The sequence below is a fragment of the Ambystoma mexicanum genome, chromosome 5q (genome assembly GCF_040938575.1).
Source record: "Ambystoma mexicanum isolate Mex_15411 chromosome 5q, UKY_AmexF1_1, whole genome shotgun sequence".
NCBI classification, from domain to species: Eukaryota; Metazoa; Chordata; class Amphibia; order Caudata; family Ambystomatidae; genus Ambystoma; species Ambystoma mexicanum.
The window spans coordinates 1,292,195,408-1,292,213,576 of record NC_090933.1 but is presented as its reverse complement, the minus strand read 5'-3'; the positions used below and the strand labels follow the sequence as shown (position 1 = coordinate 1,292,213,576).

The 18,169-nt window shown below is 42.0% G+C and overlaps 1 protein-coding gene across 3 annotated transcripts in view; it reads right to left on the bottom strand.

Annotated features, from left to right (window-relative positions):
* The window catches only part of IQANK1 (IQ motif and ankyrin repeat containing 1), a 1,215,835-nt gene that overhangs the window by 376,131 nt on the left and 821,535 nt on the right, over window positions 1–18,169 (bottom strand). For all 3 annotated transcript variants that reach the window (XM_069621882.1, XM_069621881.1, XM_069621883.1), the window contains one exon: window positions 9,312–9,451. In XM_069621882.1, coding sequence (XP_069477983.1) covers window positions 9,312–9,451 — 140 coding nt within the window. The remainder of the gene's footprint in view (window positions 1–9,311; window positions 9,452–18,169) is intronic.

Below are 18,169 nucleotides of genomic sequence, written 5' to 3'. Positions count from 1 at the left end.
GAATAAGTAACGCTTTGTTAAGAAAGGGGGTATTGTAAGGTCTTGTGAATTTGGCACCCATGTCACGTGTGAGGGGCTGCCTGGGGCACAGGGAGGGAGGGCAAGGGATTTGGGCGGATGTGGAGATTACAGGAGTGACACGATTGAATAAAGACGTGTGTTACCCTCCATCCGTCTCCGCTTCTCTTTAAGCATGCCGTGTGATTGAGGAGTCGTGTGGGTAATCCTTGCAGGTTGAAGATCAGTCCTGAAGGACATTAAACACATATGACCCAAACAACATATTGGCATCAAGGGGCATGTCCAGGCGCTTGATCTGGATGTCTGGATGGCAGAGGCAAATCCTTATGTTATCATCCAATAATGGCCCTGGAGCAAAGTCCTGGCTGTGCCCATACAACTGGCCACACACCAGCCACATCCAGTCATGACTTTAAGATTTGGAACACCATCTCCTTTACTATCCTCAACCAGAGAGGTGAAGCCCTCCTTCCTCTCCGGCATTGGAAGGTTATCAGCTGCCTCTGTCCGTAGCGTGTAGGAGTACTTCGCAAGTGCACAAGAAACACTCACGGCTTGAATGTTCAGGCCGCTGGGCATGAAAACCTTGCTCCTAGTATGCTGAGAATCTTGGTCTCCCTTTTCTGCGGTAACGAGGGGAAAGTAGCTGCTTTGGATCATGCTATGGATGTGTAGATCACCAGGCTTTCTGGGGTGGTGTTGTAGACAGCAAACCTAAATCAGACTGGCCAGAAAATGCTTTTTAGCTATTTGCCGGTCCAGAGCCGCAGCAGGTTTATGTCACACCACCCTGACAGGGTCTGCAACAGCCCGAATGAAACAAAGAAGTGTCGCTCTAGAAGGATCTTCATCCAATATGTATGTACGGTCGAACTGGATCCGTTATGAAAGAGCAAGCAGACAGAGTATTTCCACAACCTAGACATTAGTCCTCTGGAAGGACACAGCAGGCTGCGGCACCGGCAAGTCTGAAGCCAAAGCAGTCAGCAGCTTGCCTTGCCGGTACAATTCCTCTGTAAATCCTGTTACCTCGTTAGAGGACACTGGCTCCAACCCATAGGGACAGGAGGTCGGAGGTCACAGCAAAGTCAGCGAGGTGTTGGCACAGACCAGTGCCTTGGCCAGGACCAAAGGGCCAGTATTCAATGTCCGAAGGTGGAGACAGAGCTGGACGGGAGCAGGCTCCACAAGTAGGTCCAAGATTGAGCGGGCAGGCATGCAGTTGCAACCCAAAGAGGTGCTTCTTCCGGCCTCAGAAAGCACAATGGGCCCTGACTCTGCCATTGGCACCAAGACCAAAGACACTTAGCGAACATGTCAAACGCCTGAAGCCTGAATTCCTCGCACTGCTCCGGAGTGAAGGAGCTGGTGGGGAATGCTTCCTGTTTCTTTAGTGGCTGTTTCAAAGAGTCACTTTGGGAGCGGGACAGCTTATAGCATTTCTTCTTGTCCCTTCGGTTTCCTTCATGAATTGAAGTAGGATGCTGCACAGATGAGCTTAATAAAGGTTTTATTAAGGTACAGGCAACGGCCCCCAGCACAGCTCTCATAACTCCAACTGCTGTCTGGAACCTGGGCTATCATTCATAAGATACATTGCACATGAATGTTCCACATTCTGGATGACACCATAACCTAGAACATATCATAACACATCTCCTCCGCTTCAATTACCACATCCCCTCTTCACCACCGCAATCCTGTTTTTATTTCACACCTGACCCCCTCTTACACTTTCAGCCCCTTTTAACACACATTCCACCTGCACAGGGTCAGAGTATAACATATCTCCCTTTCTCTTCACCAAACAGTTTCTTATTCTCACCCCATCACCACAGTCTACTCTCAATTCCTTCTTCCCACATCTCTTATTCTCTCTTATCACCCAATTTTTTAAAACTTTCTTTTAATTTCATCCTCAATTCCTCCACAACAGAATCTGAATCCCTCGATCTTCCGAGCCATTGAGGACCCACTCCGGTATTTGCTTTCCGACCTCTCATCAATACAAATGGGCTCATGCCCGTAACTGCATGTGGCGATATTCGCAAGGCATACATCCTCTCCTGGATACCCACTTTCCTATCTTTGCCACTTGCACCAGCCATTCGGATGGCCTCCATAATTCATCTATTCATCCTCTCCACCATAGCATTTCCTTTTTGTTTTTTTTATTTATAGAAAAACTACAGTTTGAACACCAAATTTCAAACCTTTGTTTCTAGAACAAGGAAAAAGAAAAGGACCAGCGCAGCTCCTCCAAAGAATTAAACATCTGCTTTCAAAATCATATCAAGGTAATTCGTGGTAGCACATACGAGTTTTATGTTGTTCCCGGAAATGATTTTGGCCCAACAGCCTTCCATATCTTCATCTATAGGGGCAAATTTTCCGAGATGTAGTGAACATTGCTTGACAGTCTGACAGCATTCAATTAGCAGATGTTTAGATGTTTCGATCGACTGGCCACAAAAGCGGCAGAGATTATCATGTAGAGATTTATCTTTTCTTTGCCAAAGAATTTCTTTGGTTTTTAGAGTATTTACTCGAAATCTTAGAAATTTCTCTCGATGGTGACGAGACGGGTAGTTCAATAGGTAGCGCGCTGGTTCATTTAGTTTCCTATGGTCGTCGCCCATCAATTTTTATTGATTTCAGCTTTTGTCTTGCTTCGTTCTTGATAATCCAAGCCCAGTTATCAAATTTCTTTTTGGCATGCTGCGGGCGAGTTAGAAGATCGTTGTTAGTTATGTCTGCTGCCAATAGAAAAGCCATTATTTTGTGGAACCATATGTTAAGTAAACTTTGGTTGTTTGTGGACTGATCGTTGGCAAAGATTTTGTATGCCGGTGCCAGTGATTTTAAGGCTATTTTGCGCATTGTGGCAATCGAGTTCCAAACCACTCTCGTACAATGAATTTATAGCTAATTCATGTCTCAGTAAGGTTGTCGATGTTGATGGTGAAAGCCTCAAGACTTTCCGCCAGAAGCGACCTTCTAATATATGCCAAGTTTGCTCTCTTATGTTCCAGCCAGCCTCGGCCCCAAAGATTATCATTGGGACCACTTTTTGTTGATAAAATTTGAGGACAGGTTCCATTGAGAACTTTCTGTAGTTTCTGTTAATTTTTGCACCTTGCAGAGCTAGGTTCGTCATTTTTGATGTTAGTTCGTCGACCCATTGCTGTTCGCAGATGGAATTATTAAATGGTATCCCCAAGTATCTTATTGAATCGACGGAAGCAATATTGGAGTCAGCGATTTTCCACTTAAATGCTTTGTCTTTTTTGCTTCTTACGTTTCCAATTGAAACGATTTTTGTTTTTGAGGTGTTTATTGATAATTCATTCCGAGCCATGTACGATTGTAGACCTGTTAACAGATGCTGGAGCCCAATTTGGGTTCTATCCATCAGAACCAGATCATCTGCGTAGATGATGCAATTGATCGGAATTTGATTTATCTTGAGTGAGAAGCAGGGAACTTGTGCAAGGTCGTATGGTAAATCAGCCAGAAATAATTTGAATAGCTCCGCAGCTAAAGGGCATCCTTGTTTGACGCCTTTATGGGTTAAGATGGTGTTGGATAGCTCACCGCTGGTGTTTAATTGGACGTTGATTGATGTGTGATCGTGAAGGGCGATGATTGGCTCTAGAATGGATGCCGGACAGCGCCATTTTGACAGTTTCCCCCATAATCGACTACGGTTCACACCATCAAAGGCCTGTTTCATATCGATGAATGCAAAGTGTATCTTTCCGTTATTCTTTAATGTTTCCAATTTTAGAATCGTCAGAATTAGTAGATTTACATCCACTCCGACACCCTTTGTGAATCCAGTTTGTCGTATGTTGTTTATCTGTGAGTCTTCCGCTCATTTTGCAAGTTTGATACGCAGATTGGACCCAAATATTTTTCCAATCGTATCTAGCAGGGCAATTGGGCGATATTTGTTTGGATCGTCCCAACTACCCCGCTTATGAATTGGTACCACTATTGCAGTCTTCCATGATTCAGGCAATTTTTTGGTCAGGCTGATTTTCGTGAACAGTTTTCCAATAAAGTCTGCCCACTCACTTGGATGTTTTTTTAAATCCACATTTGAAATCAAATCTGGACCGGCTGCACGTGAGATCTTTAAGGCGTTAATAGCACGGACGATTTCATCGTGCTCCCTCTGTACGTCCCACTGAGTGACATTGGTACCGGTCGTTATCGAGACCTCAGATTCAGGTTTTTGAAAAACCAAGGAAAAGTGCAAGTCCCATACGTCACCTGGTATGGTGTTCATTAAGGTTGGAGTATATTTAGAAGGGTCCATGTTCAGAATCTTCCAGATGTCACATGTATTCTTAGTCACGATAAGGCGTAACATGTACTCAGCGCGATCTTGCTCGATGATAATAGCATAAGACTTTGCCCAATTACGATAGATTGTGCGTCTTGATTTTATCGCCTTATGAGCTTCCATTGTTGTTAAACATTTTCTCAATACTCTCAGGTCTTTCCGCAGGACCTTTTTGGCATCATGTAGCACCTTGCTGTATGTATGTCTGTGGGACCGCCTGAGTTGCATTGAGGTTTTTCCTGGAATGGTGAATTCTGTCAGAAATGGGATATATTCAGGGCCTTGAGTAGCTGGATTATTCATTAACTTCATCCCAAGGCGTTGAATCCGATTGCTACTTAGTCAAAGTCGGTTACCGCTTGAATTTGGTTCCAAAGTGACCTTAGTAGGACTCGTTGGTAGATTCGAGTCAATCATGAAGCGAAGTTGCAGGAGACTGTGATCACTATATTTCATATTCTTTATTTGTAGGTCGACTATCTTGGTTTCAATATTATTGGAGATCCATATATAGTCGAGAATACTGTGTGTTAAATCACGATGCCATGTTGGCTTGGTGGGAACGTCTCCTTTTGTTGCTCCATTTAACATGGATAGGTCGCGCAAGCTCATGGCAGTCAGCCATCTTTGCCCTCTTTCATCGATCTCATCGATCGGCAACCGCTGATACCTCCTCAAGGAATGATCAAACTGGAACCAAGTGCAGTTTAGGTCGCCACAACAAATAACTGACAAGTTGTTATAAACTAACATTGCATCGTCAATTAGCTTTAAGATTGCAGTTATAATGGTGTCTGTACTGATCTTTGCCAGGTTCCAGTAAGTATTTATGATCAATAAGTGCTTCTTTGCTCCAAGAGTGTTTTCTATTGTGTGCATGATGGTACCTTGCATGTATGGATTAGGATTTGTTGACACAGGAACTGACCAAGTTTGTGTGATTCTCACCATTGTTATGAGGCCTGAGCTTGGACGACCTTTGGCATTTTTAACTGCGGCATTTAATAAGGTGGTGAAACCATCACAAATGGGCGGGTTGCAAAGCCATCTTTCCTGCAGACATATAATAAACACGCTTTCCAGAGATGTTTTCGAAGTCGTTAAATAAGTGTTTATAACCGCGTGTATTCCAGGATATGAATAATAGTGGATGTTCGCTGTAGGTTAGTCATGGCTAATGCTGGTTCTTAGTCTGGTTTTGGATAGATTTTTTAGCTGAAGCATATTTTTTCGAAGATTGATCAAATCGTGAAATCATGGTAGTAGCATTTCCTTCTGGATGGTACAGTGCTGATCTTTTATGTTTTATCCCACACCACCTCGTCACATACTCTACAAAATGCCCTCCAGTGAACTGTGTTCCATTATCAGTCAAAATGCTTCCAGGTACTCCTCTTGCAAACACCTCCTGAATAAATTCAATTATTGTTTCTCCACTAATCGCACGTCCAATTTTCTATTCTGTCCACCGAAACAGTAAATCAATAAAAACAAGAATAAATCTTCCTTGACCACCTCCCAATTCCATAGGTCCTAAAATGTCTATTGTCGAATCATCCCAAACTTTTCTGGGAATATCAACCCCGACTACTGGTTGTCCTTTGGCAACTTCACCCTTTCCTACCTTACTACACTCAACGCAATCTGCTAATCTCCTTTCGATATCTCTATCAAAACCAAGCCACCAATATTCTCCTCTCAATACCGCCTTGGTCCGTGACAGCCCCATGACCTTCTGGGCCAAACCCACTAATTTCTTCCTAATTATTAGTGGAACAAATGCGCGCTGCCACCGAAACAGTAAACCATTCACCACGCATAATTCACCACACTACTCCCAAAGGGCCTCTCACCCTAACTTAGTTAATTTTTACTCAGCCATACCAATTCCATATATCCCTTGATATGCATAAAAATGTCCTAATTATTCATCGCCTCCAACCACTCTTTCGTGCTTACAATTCCCTCATAGTTCAGAAAGACCATTTCCGTCATGTCCACAACACTGCCCTCTTCCCTGTGACTACCCAACCTCGATCAGTCTGCTAAAATATTTTCCTTTTCTGGTATAACTTGCACTTCAAATGTGTGACCCTGCATCCTGGCTACATGCCTTGACACCTTATCCAAACTTTTGCATTCAAATATACACTTAAGAGGCTTAAGATCAGTTCTTATAATGAATTCTGTACCCCACACACAAAATATTTGAATTTCTCAACAGCCCAATGGCATGCCAACACCTCCTTTTCCAAGACAGAATAATTTCTTTCAGAACCCCTCAGTGCTCTCGAGACATGAGCATTGATCTCCTCATTAGCATCTTTCCTAATCTGCGACAAAACAGCCCCTATGCCATTATCACTGGCATCAACAGTGATCACACTCATTCTGTGTATATCAAAGCTTTTCAAAGCACCTGCCAAATCTATTTCTTCTTTAATCTCACAGAATTCTCTTTCACACCTTTCACTCCAGGTGAATTCTTCTCCTTTCTTGAGCAGTTTTCTCATTTCAGACACCTTATTTGCATAGATTTTTTACACATTTCTGGTAAAACTCTATCATACCTAGAAATGAACGCAATTCACTTTTATATTCCAGTTTTTCAACCCTTTCTTTTTACCGCATCCACCATTTCATCTTTTATGCTTTTTATGGCAGCCTCTGACACTTTGTGTCCCAAATATTCCCTTCCCTCAATGTCACACCACACTGTTTCAATATCTTCAACACTTGCTCCAGAATCCTATTGTGTTCAACCTCAGTCTCTCCACATACCAACACATCATCCTGGAAGCAGAACACACCTTTCATCCCTCTAAACAATTTATCAGTCACTTTTTGGGAAAACAGATGATGCCGTCACCAGCCCAAATGGCATCCTCTGAAATTGGAATGTTCCCTCATGCATTATAAACACAGTCAATTTCCTACACTCCTCTTCTAGTTCCAAATGGTGATAAGCCAAAGTCATATTGGTGATAAGCCAAAGTCATATCCAGTTTGGAAAAGACTCTTCCAGTCCCTATCATGGCTAACATTTCATTCATGTTAGGCAAGGGATGCGTATCCACAGCCACACATCTATTTACCTCGTGGAGATCAACACACAATCTCAACTCTCCAGATGACTTCTTAACAACTACCAAAGGTGAAATCCACTGAACTCCACCTGACCTCTCAATTATACCCATGCTGAGTAACGTATAAAGCCCCTTCTTCACACCATCTCTCAATACTAATGGAACAGAACGTAACTTCACGGCCACAGGAATACTTAAACAAGAAACATGTTGTTGGGGTTGGCCACAGACATATGCCTCCAGAAATCACTGCATAGTTTGAAGTCTGAGGCCCTTGAGGGAGGAGGCATAACGCAGATTTATCAGAAGAGATAGTGGCATTCCTGAAGCAGCACAGAAAAAAGGCACTAAGGTCATGGGGCACAACCTGCTTCATATATACTAACCATGGTGTCACATCCATAGTCATGGGTGCCAACAACGTCAATCTGAGTTGCACTGTCCCCACCGGTAACTGAAACAAGGTCTAATGCTGAACTGACGCTGAAGAATACAGTTCAAAGATGAAGAATCTATGAGATGAAAGAAGTTATTAGAATAGACGTGATTAAGAGACTTTTGCTGGAGGAAAGCTGAGTAGGGGTGCATATTGTTACATGTAGATGATTTGCTCGTCTATATGAATGACATTCTTTCAACAGGCAAGTTATAGGCTATTGTGATAGCAGTGAAGGGGCCATCTGGGAGGTCCATGAACCTGAACAAGTCAGTTCTACAGAGAAATACTCCACTATATATAGGAAACAAGTAATTCCAGTACCAGTACTTTTGGTGATAAAAGACATGGCTACATTCCACAGAAGGAAGGTGCTCCCACTGTTGAAGAAGTTCACCCGAGAAGTCCAGCACTGTCAACACTTTCAGATATCACTTTTGGGGAGAATGGCATAAGAGGACGGAGGCTTTCAAGCTGGTACCCAAGTAACAAACTGATGCATGGCAGTCTCTATGAGCCTACCTGGGATGGGACTGAGGATCTCCCTGAACTGCACAAGATATAAACCGCAGGAGCACATTCATGAACATGCTGTGAGAACGTCCTATTGTCTGGGGATTTTGGTGGACTGTCCTTGTGCATCTTGCAAGGGAATTGAGAGTGGGGATAACAGTGTCTGGTTTCGGTACTGTAACTGAATAGGCATCAACATATTTGGAGGCCACAGGAAGGGACACTACCCTTAAATAAAGTAGGAAGGATTCATTGAATATCCTCAGGTAGAGAAACCTATCAACATAGAGGAATCTTACTGAAATGTTCAAGATTTTGGGAGAGCTGTTAGGAGAGTGGATGATAGCAGGATCCATTTACATGAAGGAGAAAGACGATTCTGTGATAGGAGAGAGAGGAAACTTAAGGAAAGTGAATATTGAGAAACATACTAAAATGTATGCCATGTAGACAAAGTAGAGAGAGTACTGAACAATGACTGATCGAGGGGCTGTTTTGATACTTTCAATACGCGTGGAAATAATTCAGTGAACAGAATGAAAAAGGTCTCCTAGGTCAAGAAACTGTAAACTCCATTAGCTGGTTAGATATATTAGCGAGTTAAATGCTCCCCAAAGATCAGTATCCAGTCCCCAAAACACATGTTCAAATAATGTCAGGACCCACTGTGCTTTTAACCTTCAAGGGCCTACAAACTGAGAACCATTAAATTCAGCCATAATATCACTTAATGTTACAGCGCTTAGAAGCACCCAGAAACTGTCAAGAAGAACAATACAAATACATGATATTATTGTTATGTTGTTTCTCATTTCCTATGTGGCATAGAGCCCTAAATCAGTGTAGCCACTCACGCACTTCCTAAACTGCTCCAGTCCCTCTTCTGAGATTGAATTCAGGCCCTTACCGGTTAGTGTCAGCATTCTTCATCTTCTGTTCCTCCTCAATCCTCCTTTGGCGTTCTCCTTCCATCTTTTTGAGCATGGTTTCTGTCAGTTTAGTGTCCCAGGAACGGAGGATACTTGCAACTCCCTCCAATGAAGCAATCTGAGAAAAAACATGCTGGGTATTATATGGTGGATACTGTGATGTATGTCACTTTTGGGCAGCGAGATTACAACCATTACGATTATTACATAGCCAAATAGATTACTATTCTGCTGTATTCACGGACTGATCAGAGATAACACATTTTTAAAGCTCTTTAAGGCCTATTTAAATGCTACACATGGCTATTGTGATGAATCCTGCAAAGTCATCACTAATCCCCAGCCTTACGTCTCCACCCATGTGGCCAGGGGAAGGCAGTTGCTACCTGATCCTGACCCTAGAGGGGCATTTTGAGGGTGGATCACATGGGAGGAGATGGCGAAAAGGGAAGAGTAGTATAAGAAACCTGAAGGTGTCTCAACCGCTAGTCGCCGGATGGTGAGACGCAGAATCCCCTTCCCTTTAACACCATTCCCTCATCCTACCAGGTAGGATACTTAGGAACTCATCCCACATCCCCTTCCCGACACAAACACTTTCTCACTGACAGCTCACTGTGAATGAAAACCGACTAACACCAATGTTCAGGCGAGGTCAGGCAATTGCTGATCATTACACACACCAGACTTCCATCACACTTCCCCACACGGATAAAAGGCGGAGCATGAAAGCACATTCTGAGCAAGGCAAAGCACACGAGGAAGCAGCAGTTCTAAGATGGAAGTTTAATAGGAGGAGAAAGTCGTTAAAACCAGAGAGGGTTGCAAGGAGGGAAGTGCCCTTGACCTTTTCAGACCGTTGCTTTCGTGAGGCTTGGAAAACAAGAAACATAAGACCTGCAATTAAAGCTGAAGAAACCTGTGTTGTGTGTCACAGGTAGCCGGGGCTCTCCTTCATCGATAACTAAGGTGAGGAGGAGCGGTTGCCGCTGTGGTAATGTCCTTGGCTTCTACAATAAAGCAGCGCCAGTAAAGTCAGCACAGCCGGTGAGGCGGGGAGACTGATACCAGACCGGTCTGTGTTAGAACCAAGGTTGCAAGCGGCAACATTGTATGAAGAAATCTGAAGACAAATGTGTGTGAAGCGTATGTGACGAGCAATGCAAATATAATTGTAAAACAGAGGAGTGGCTGAACTTTTCAAGCCAAGAAAGATATCGTAAACCAAGTGGTCTGGCACCACGTGGGTGCTCATTTGAAGGTCTCTATTAGGTATCCAACTGGTTGGCAATTGTGTAAACAAATTGTGAGATTGAAAAGGTGCTGCAACGGGTCAAGCTAAACTCCGTCCACATTCGAAAGCCTTCGATAGTTAATGTGAACTGAAATTGTCCAAACCCGGGCGAGGGAGACTAATTGTGTAAGAGGGGGGATCCGAGCCCGGCTTAGGGGGTTCTGTGGTGAACCGTGAGTCACCCGAGAAAGAGTATTCCATGAACATTGGAATGAGGGATATGAGCCCAGAAGAGGGGGATCCAAAGTAACCACAATTGTAAGGAAAGGGATCTGAGCCCGGCTGAGGGGCATCCAGGGTGAAGAGTGAATCACCTGAACGGAGTACTTGTTAGAGGAAAATAACTTTTCGTTTGTTTTGTACATCAGGTCTTCTGAATGAAGAGGCTCTGATATGTAAAGAGATTTGGCCACAGAAGGCCCCGACTGTGTCCTCATGCCGAAGATGCCAGAGTGTGCTACGCTCAAGTGAACCGCCTTGTCCCGTGCTGAAAATGTGGGGAAGGAAGGCCAACGGCCTAAACATCTTGAAATATCATTTTGAACACTTCTTTCTTTTCATAACATTATTGCCTACACTATTTGTATTTAGAGGTAAGGACTGGAAATAGGTTTTTTAGGATAGGCCCCTTTATTTTGACAAGACACCACTAGGACTGCGTTGCTATTATTTTATGGTCGTAGCTTGCTCCCATCTGTAGATTTAGGATTAGACAGGCGTTTATCATACCCGTTTTAAAGTTCAATAAATACCCTTGAACTGTGGCCACTTGTGTCTGTCTTATTGTTGATACCATGCCTTCCTTACAGTGGTGACTCCACAAGGAGAGACGCGACATACTTCTCTTTATTGTGGAGAGGATCTATTAATTCCAGGGTTTCTGATGGCTTGCAGCCATTATTCAAAACCATCTGATTCTAAAACCCTGCAAAATACAGTATTTAAACAAAAGCCCATTCAGTCTTCATGTAGATATGGTGAAAATAAAACATATGAAACATCTGATGTTTATGGTGATTGTAATGTTTTTACAACTGTTAAACCATGTGATGTAAAATTCATGGAAAGGTCCTTGGACTCAAAGTCACAGAAAGCCTCAAGTACTGTGACGAGGGAAGGGAGCCAGGAGTTCATGTTGAGGAAATGCCAGCTTGAGAACACTGTAAAGTCTAGTTGTTACAAATCTAATCAGCTGTGCAGGACGTTTAAATCCCCAAATCACCTGCAGCTGAAAGAACCTGGAAGGAGAGAGAAGGTAAGTTGCAGAGTGCGCAGAGCGGGAAGCATGACCGGTGGCAGAGGGAATCCTACGAAGGACTGTAGGAAGAGAAGCTTGCTAGAAGTCAGCTGGCAGCGTTCGGGACAGAGGAGAGAAGTGCCGGTTGAGAGAAAGCAGATGGTGCGCAATGGAGCCGTGTACACAGATAGGGTCCGGAAAAGCTGCAGAGGCTGGAAGAGGTGATGAGGAGACCTAACGGGACTCTGAAAATAAAGGGAAGCTGGCCCCTCGCAAAGCACTTCTCAACCGCAGCACAAAGAGCCGGTGAGTCAGCCTTATAACAAAGAGGGTCCGGGGACGTGCAGATATGCTGAAATGCATACTAAAAGTACTTTTGAATACCAACCTAATAGAACTAAATGGAAAAAGCAAATGTGGTGCAATTCTCCTGACATGAGATGGTACAAGTAACAGTTGAAATCAACAAAAGTGTGCGGGTGAAGAAGCACAGTTGTGTGGTACTTAAGGAGAAAGTGAATGTGAAGAGAAGCCTGATAAAGAATTCAGGTAGGGAAATCTTTTTGGACAAGTATACCTGGCAGGAGAGTACACAAGGGGATCTGAGTGAGCCAAAGGGGGGATATTCCAGGCAAGAGAGTAAACCAGCATATCAAGAATATTCAGTTGATGAGTTTCATGGCAGGAGAGTGTTCCAGGGAACTCACTTTGAATTGGTATATTGAAAAGAGATTTGGCCATATTAAGTTCTAGTTTCTTTTGAATATTCTGTCAACTAGAAACTCAGAAAAGACTTTCCCTTTACCATACTTAAATCTCTGTTGTGGTAAGGACATGTGTTTTGCCATCCTGAAAAGTAGTAAAGACTTTCCTTTACCTTATTCAAACCAACACTTTATATACTTTATTTTGCCATTTTGAGAGACTAGGAGGGACTTCCTTTTTTCCAACTCCGTCTCTTGGAAGGAACATTTGTTTTGTCACTTTGAGGAGAGTATTAGTGCCTTTAAGAGACTGGCTTTGACACAGAACATTGTGAATAATTTTCTTGAAATAATCTAGCGGAAGGGAGGCAACCCATGGATACAAAACGTGTTTTGGTTGACGTTATATGTTTGAATTATTGCACTTTTCTGTTGATTTGAACTTTGAAAATATTACCTTGCACATTTTGTTTATATGTATTAGTGTGAGGGTCAGGTTTGGACAAACGGTCATCCTGCTTTAGTTTTAGTTTCATAGGAAGGGACACTCTTGTTAGGATGGGGAAAGTTAGACCTTTATCCAAATCACTTTCTTTTAATTGAATGGCCAACGTTGAGAATGATACCTCTTTCTGTCTGCCTCTCATTGCTGACCCCGAACATTATACAGAGATACAAACAATATAGATTATCAAAGGATAGGTTGACTTGTCAGAAATGATACATACGTTAAAAGGGAGAGAATAATCCCATTTTGACCAGAAGCAGGGGTATCGAAGGCAACTGGGTGATTAGAGTTGTGTACAGCATACATGTGACACCTGGTATGCATACTCCCACACATAGGTTGACAAGAGCCAGTTAAGAACAATAGAGTTGATACAGATAGTAATGTACTAAGCTTATGCATTCACTACAGGTACATATGCCATTACTGAAGGTCCCCAATCGCTATGTATTCACTATAGATACATGTCATATATACACCTATTTTAAGCGCTTAGAAAGAGCTTGCTTATTGAGAATAATAGTTCAACACAAACATTTGATTTATGGAGAAAGGCCTAACAGACAAATAAAGGGCCTCTTATTTACTTTCAGTAATTGAAAGGCCCAAAGGGTTCTTTTGCAATTTTGCTGATAGTCATTTCTCTAATCACATCAACCAATTAGGCCGAACACGGTGGAACATATGACAAGGATGAATATATTGAAAAAGACACTGGAATAATACCAAGTGTCCCAGGAGGTAATATAAGATCCAATTATGTAGGGACATTTTTAGTAAACAAAAATAATGTTTCATTATGTTTTGTGATATTGTATATTATGAGTGAAATGTTGTGTAAAATCCTAATTTTAGGATTATATCACAATAAAGTTTTATTATTATTATTATTATAAACAAAAATGACCATAAAAGTAACCAGGTTATGGTAAGTACGTCTGCGCCCGCGAAGAAATGTAAGATTCATCATTTGGCACTTGGAATTACATTTAATTGGACCTTAAAAAGATGAGGTAATGTAAGTCTCTTCAGTTGGCACTTAAGATTACATTTAATGAGCTCCAAAACAGAATATATAAAAGGGGACACAAGATTAGCTTAGATGAACCTAAGAAGAAGGACGGAGTGTTGCCCCACAGGCAGCCAGGCAGAGCAGAGCAGAGAAGATGGCCAGATGATCTAAAAGAGAAGGACCTTCGCAGATCTGAAGGGATCTGAAAGACATAAGGCAACAACTGAAGACATAGGTATGATCAAGTCAAACCAAAAATAGAAACTAATTATTTTATTAGAAGCACACAGTGCTATTCAAATTTAATTAATATTTAACATTATGAAAAGAGGTGCTAAGAAAGGCATTCAAGGGGAAGCATTTTGAGAAGTTCCTATTGCGCATAAAAGGAGCATTTTTGGAAGTTCCTATTGAGCATACAAAGGAGCATTTTGGGACGTTCCTATTGAGCATACAAAGGAGCATTTTTGGAAGTTCCAATTGAGCATACAAAGGAGCATTTTGGGACGTTCCTATTGAGCATACAAAGGAGCATTTTGGGACGTTCCTATTGAGCATACAAAGGAGCATTTTGGGACGTTCCTATTGAGCATACAAAGGAGCATTTTGAGAAGTTCTATTTGTGATGACACAATACACTAAGTGCAGCGGTAGAAGAAGCACACCAACATAGGCCTACATTTCACTTCTGATTGAGACCTATACACTAAGCATGATTCAGGCTAGATCTACCTGTTGTGTGGAGACAAAACATGACATCACATTTTTGTGCTGCACTACATTTTCCAGAAAGACATGTTTTAGAAGATTATGTCACACTTGAAAACTATTGTACAGTATTATTTACTGTAAAGAGAGAATTCATGAAGGGTGAATATCTTTTGTAAGCAGATGAATCAACCTAAGATGGTTTTTGTTTTATGATTTATTACAATGGTTTTCAGAACCATGAAGACTTGTTTCTTTAAATAAATTACTTACATAATATACCAACTCTGTATTCTTGCAACTAATTCAAAATGGGAAAGCAGTGTCTGAGCTTAAGTGGATATAATTATTGTCAATGATGCGCACATATAAATATCCTGATACAGACCCTTTCCTCCCAGCATTAAAGGGAAAACCTGAAAGAGAAGCATGGTATACACTGCATAGAATTAAAGAGGAGACACGACAAACTCACAGAATCATGCCAGTCTTTCTATGTTTTATTAACATTGGGATAAAGCTTAATTTTACATGTGTACTGGCTATGACATTTCTCTGAGCAGATCTCCCGGATAAGTAAAGCAGACAAATTGAAAACATAGACCTTGTTTGGTTTTAATAAAGACTGTGTAATCTTTGCCTCTCAATAAGAGTTACTCTTCTTCGAGGCAGAAGGTTAAAAATAACCAAACCTGGAATTCAAGTCATTAGCCAGTATACAGTATATGTGGGTCAAAGAACAGGCCTGCCTTGTGCCACATTAAAATGCTATAGCACTCTGGATATCTAAAGAATACAATAAAACAGAAGAAATGATCTGGAACTGTGACTAGATATATAAGGTTTCAATAACTAAGATGTCATCTGGAATGTATAACTTGATATCATCCCACACACAACACATTCATCATAATTACAAGGTTCGGAGGATGGAAAAAGTTACTTTCCTGTATTGGCAGTTCTCCTTTCTGGGCATCTTTATCCTAAATCACACTCAGCAGGAAGCAAAAATACATTTTTAATAAAAAATAAATAAGTAGTAACCTCAGTTTCATTCTCTTTAATTTGAAGAACATACACAAACAGAGAAATTGTTCTGAAACAGGTACACCCCCACGTTAAGGTCGAAAGCCAGCAAGCTCCCAGGAAATACTGCTGCTTGCTTAGCCCCTCAGTTCCATTTAATCTTCCTCAGGAAACATCTGCCTTGTCTTGTTAGGTTAGAGTGGAGAGGCTAGGAAGGTTGCTTATGACTTTTGATGTCGATACCCATTATACAGAACTTCCAATATAGGTAAGTACATTTTCCATCTCCATCATGGCATCAGCATTAGAACAGAATAGCAGGCCGATCCTTCCTAATATTTAGAAGGCTAAGTGCAGAATGAGGCTGTCTTAAGTATCACTGTCAAACCTCACCATGGCCAGCATTGGTTGCTCTGCAAGCGGTGGCGCTGGGGTCCCAATATAACTGTTAAGATTCTGAGTATTCCCTGGTGCTTCTGGGGTCTGCAGGTTTGCAGTGGACATGAGCACTTTCTGTGATTACATGTGTTTTGTACTCAAAAAAGGAAAATTAAACACTGACACTGAAGTTATTGTTTATGCATTCATTTTTTTATTTTTCTTATTGTTTTGTACGTGTTCCAAGATCCGGTTAGACCTGCCCAAACACCCTATATTGTACATTACAGGGGATGGAAATGTATTAAAATTGTCCTACTATCTCTTCATGGCCCTGATATAATAGAAATATTATGACTTCTTTCTTCAAGAAAATTGAAGTGTCTTTGATTATTTTGCTGGAAGAATAAAAGCCTCATCGGGTCATTCAACAAACTGTCAGTCAAAAGATATTTAACTGGGGTTGCAGCCCTAAATTAGATACAATTCTCGTTAACATGAGAAAAATGTCTACCTAAGTAATTTTAAGAATACCCTCCCTAAAATCAAGTAATATCTACTTCGAAATTGGTCTGACAGAAGATGAGCTTACAAGATAATGAATATTGTCAATGTCACTCCAGTTATATTTTGTCGAAGTTTCCATGTTGAATGAGGTAACGAAGTATCCTAGATAGCGTTATTTTCAGCTTAAGCATGTATTTGATTGATGGGGAACTTTCATACCTCATCAATAGATGGGACAACTATTAGGCTGAAAGGCACATTTATTTTAAATGACTTCACTGTTTTTTATTGTCTCTTTCAAAACATTTATACTACAGCATTCTTCACAATTTTCCCTCCTATTTTTATTCTCTAGGTATCCTAAAATGCTCGACTCTGCACTCATTTAGTCACATGGAGAACTTAAAATCATGTCCAAATTTTTAACAGCTTGAATCCCTCGATATCGTCTCTCCTACCCGGGGGCTAACTTCCTCATACATAGTACTTATGTATATCAGGCAGATGAGACTATGACGAGGAAGAGTGAGGGAAGGGTGAATGTGGATGACTCCAAAAGCACTGCCATGAGGAAGAGCAGCACGATGCAGAGCCCCATGCGGAACCGATACAAACGTGCAAGCTACTGGAAGCTAGGAAGAAACCAGGACATAAAAACTGACAAAGGACTCTCCTCATAGCCAGTCCTGTCCCAGTTCCAATCCGGGGAGCAGAGCACCATGGAGAAGTCCCTAACACCTGGAGCAGAGAGGCGGGGAACGACAAGGTGGGGAAGAACCACAATTACCTGGCTGTGGGAGAAACCTGCATCCGTCTTTTCCCTCTGCACCTCTTCCTGCTGCTCCCCGGTGCAACGCTGCTCTGGCTGCAGCGGGGTCCTCCATGGCCCCACTGCCAACATTCTTATGGTATGGAGAAATGGGAGGGGGTCGGCCGTCCCTCCGTCACGGGTCGGTTTGTTGGGGTGGCGCGGACTCCCCTGTGACAGTACCTGAAAGCAAGCCCTGTCACAGCAGTCAAAGGAAAATACACTATTAGGAGAATAGAGAAAGAAACACAGTAACCAGGCTTATCTCTCGAAGATTTCCATGTCTGGAGGAGTGGAAGTGAGCCTATCTGGGCTCTTTCTGGAGAACATAACAAGGTTTACACAAACAGTGGTCTTATGCATATGCTCCTTTTGGCTTAGCTGTTAGGTTGCTACATCCAGCCATTCAATTAATGGCAAGTTTAAGGCCGTGGGATCTCTCTGCAGAGTGCATATGATATTGGCTTTTCTATTTTGCTCCATAAGTAGAAGGGTCTAAAGTTGCTATGAACACTGGCTTTCTGTACTGTATTTACCAGTGAAGTCTTTGCATTCTTGTAGGCAGGTGGGAGATAGAGTTCACAACCTCTTCATACTCCACCCTCATGGCTAAGAAACTTTCTTTAGATGTTGGGGAACTGGAAAAGTTGGCCT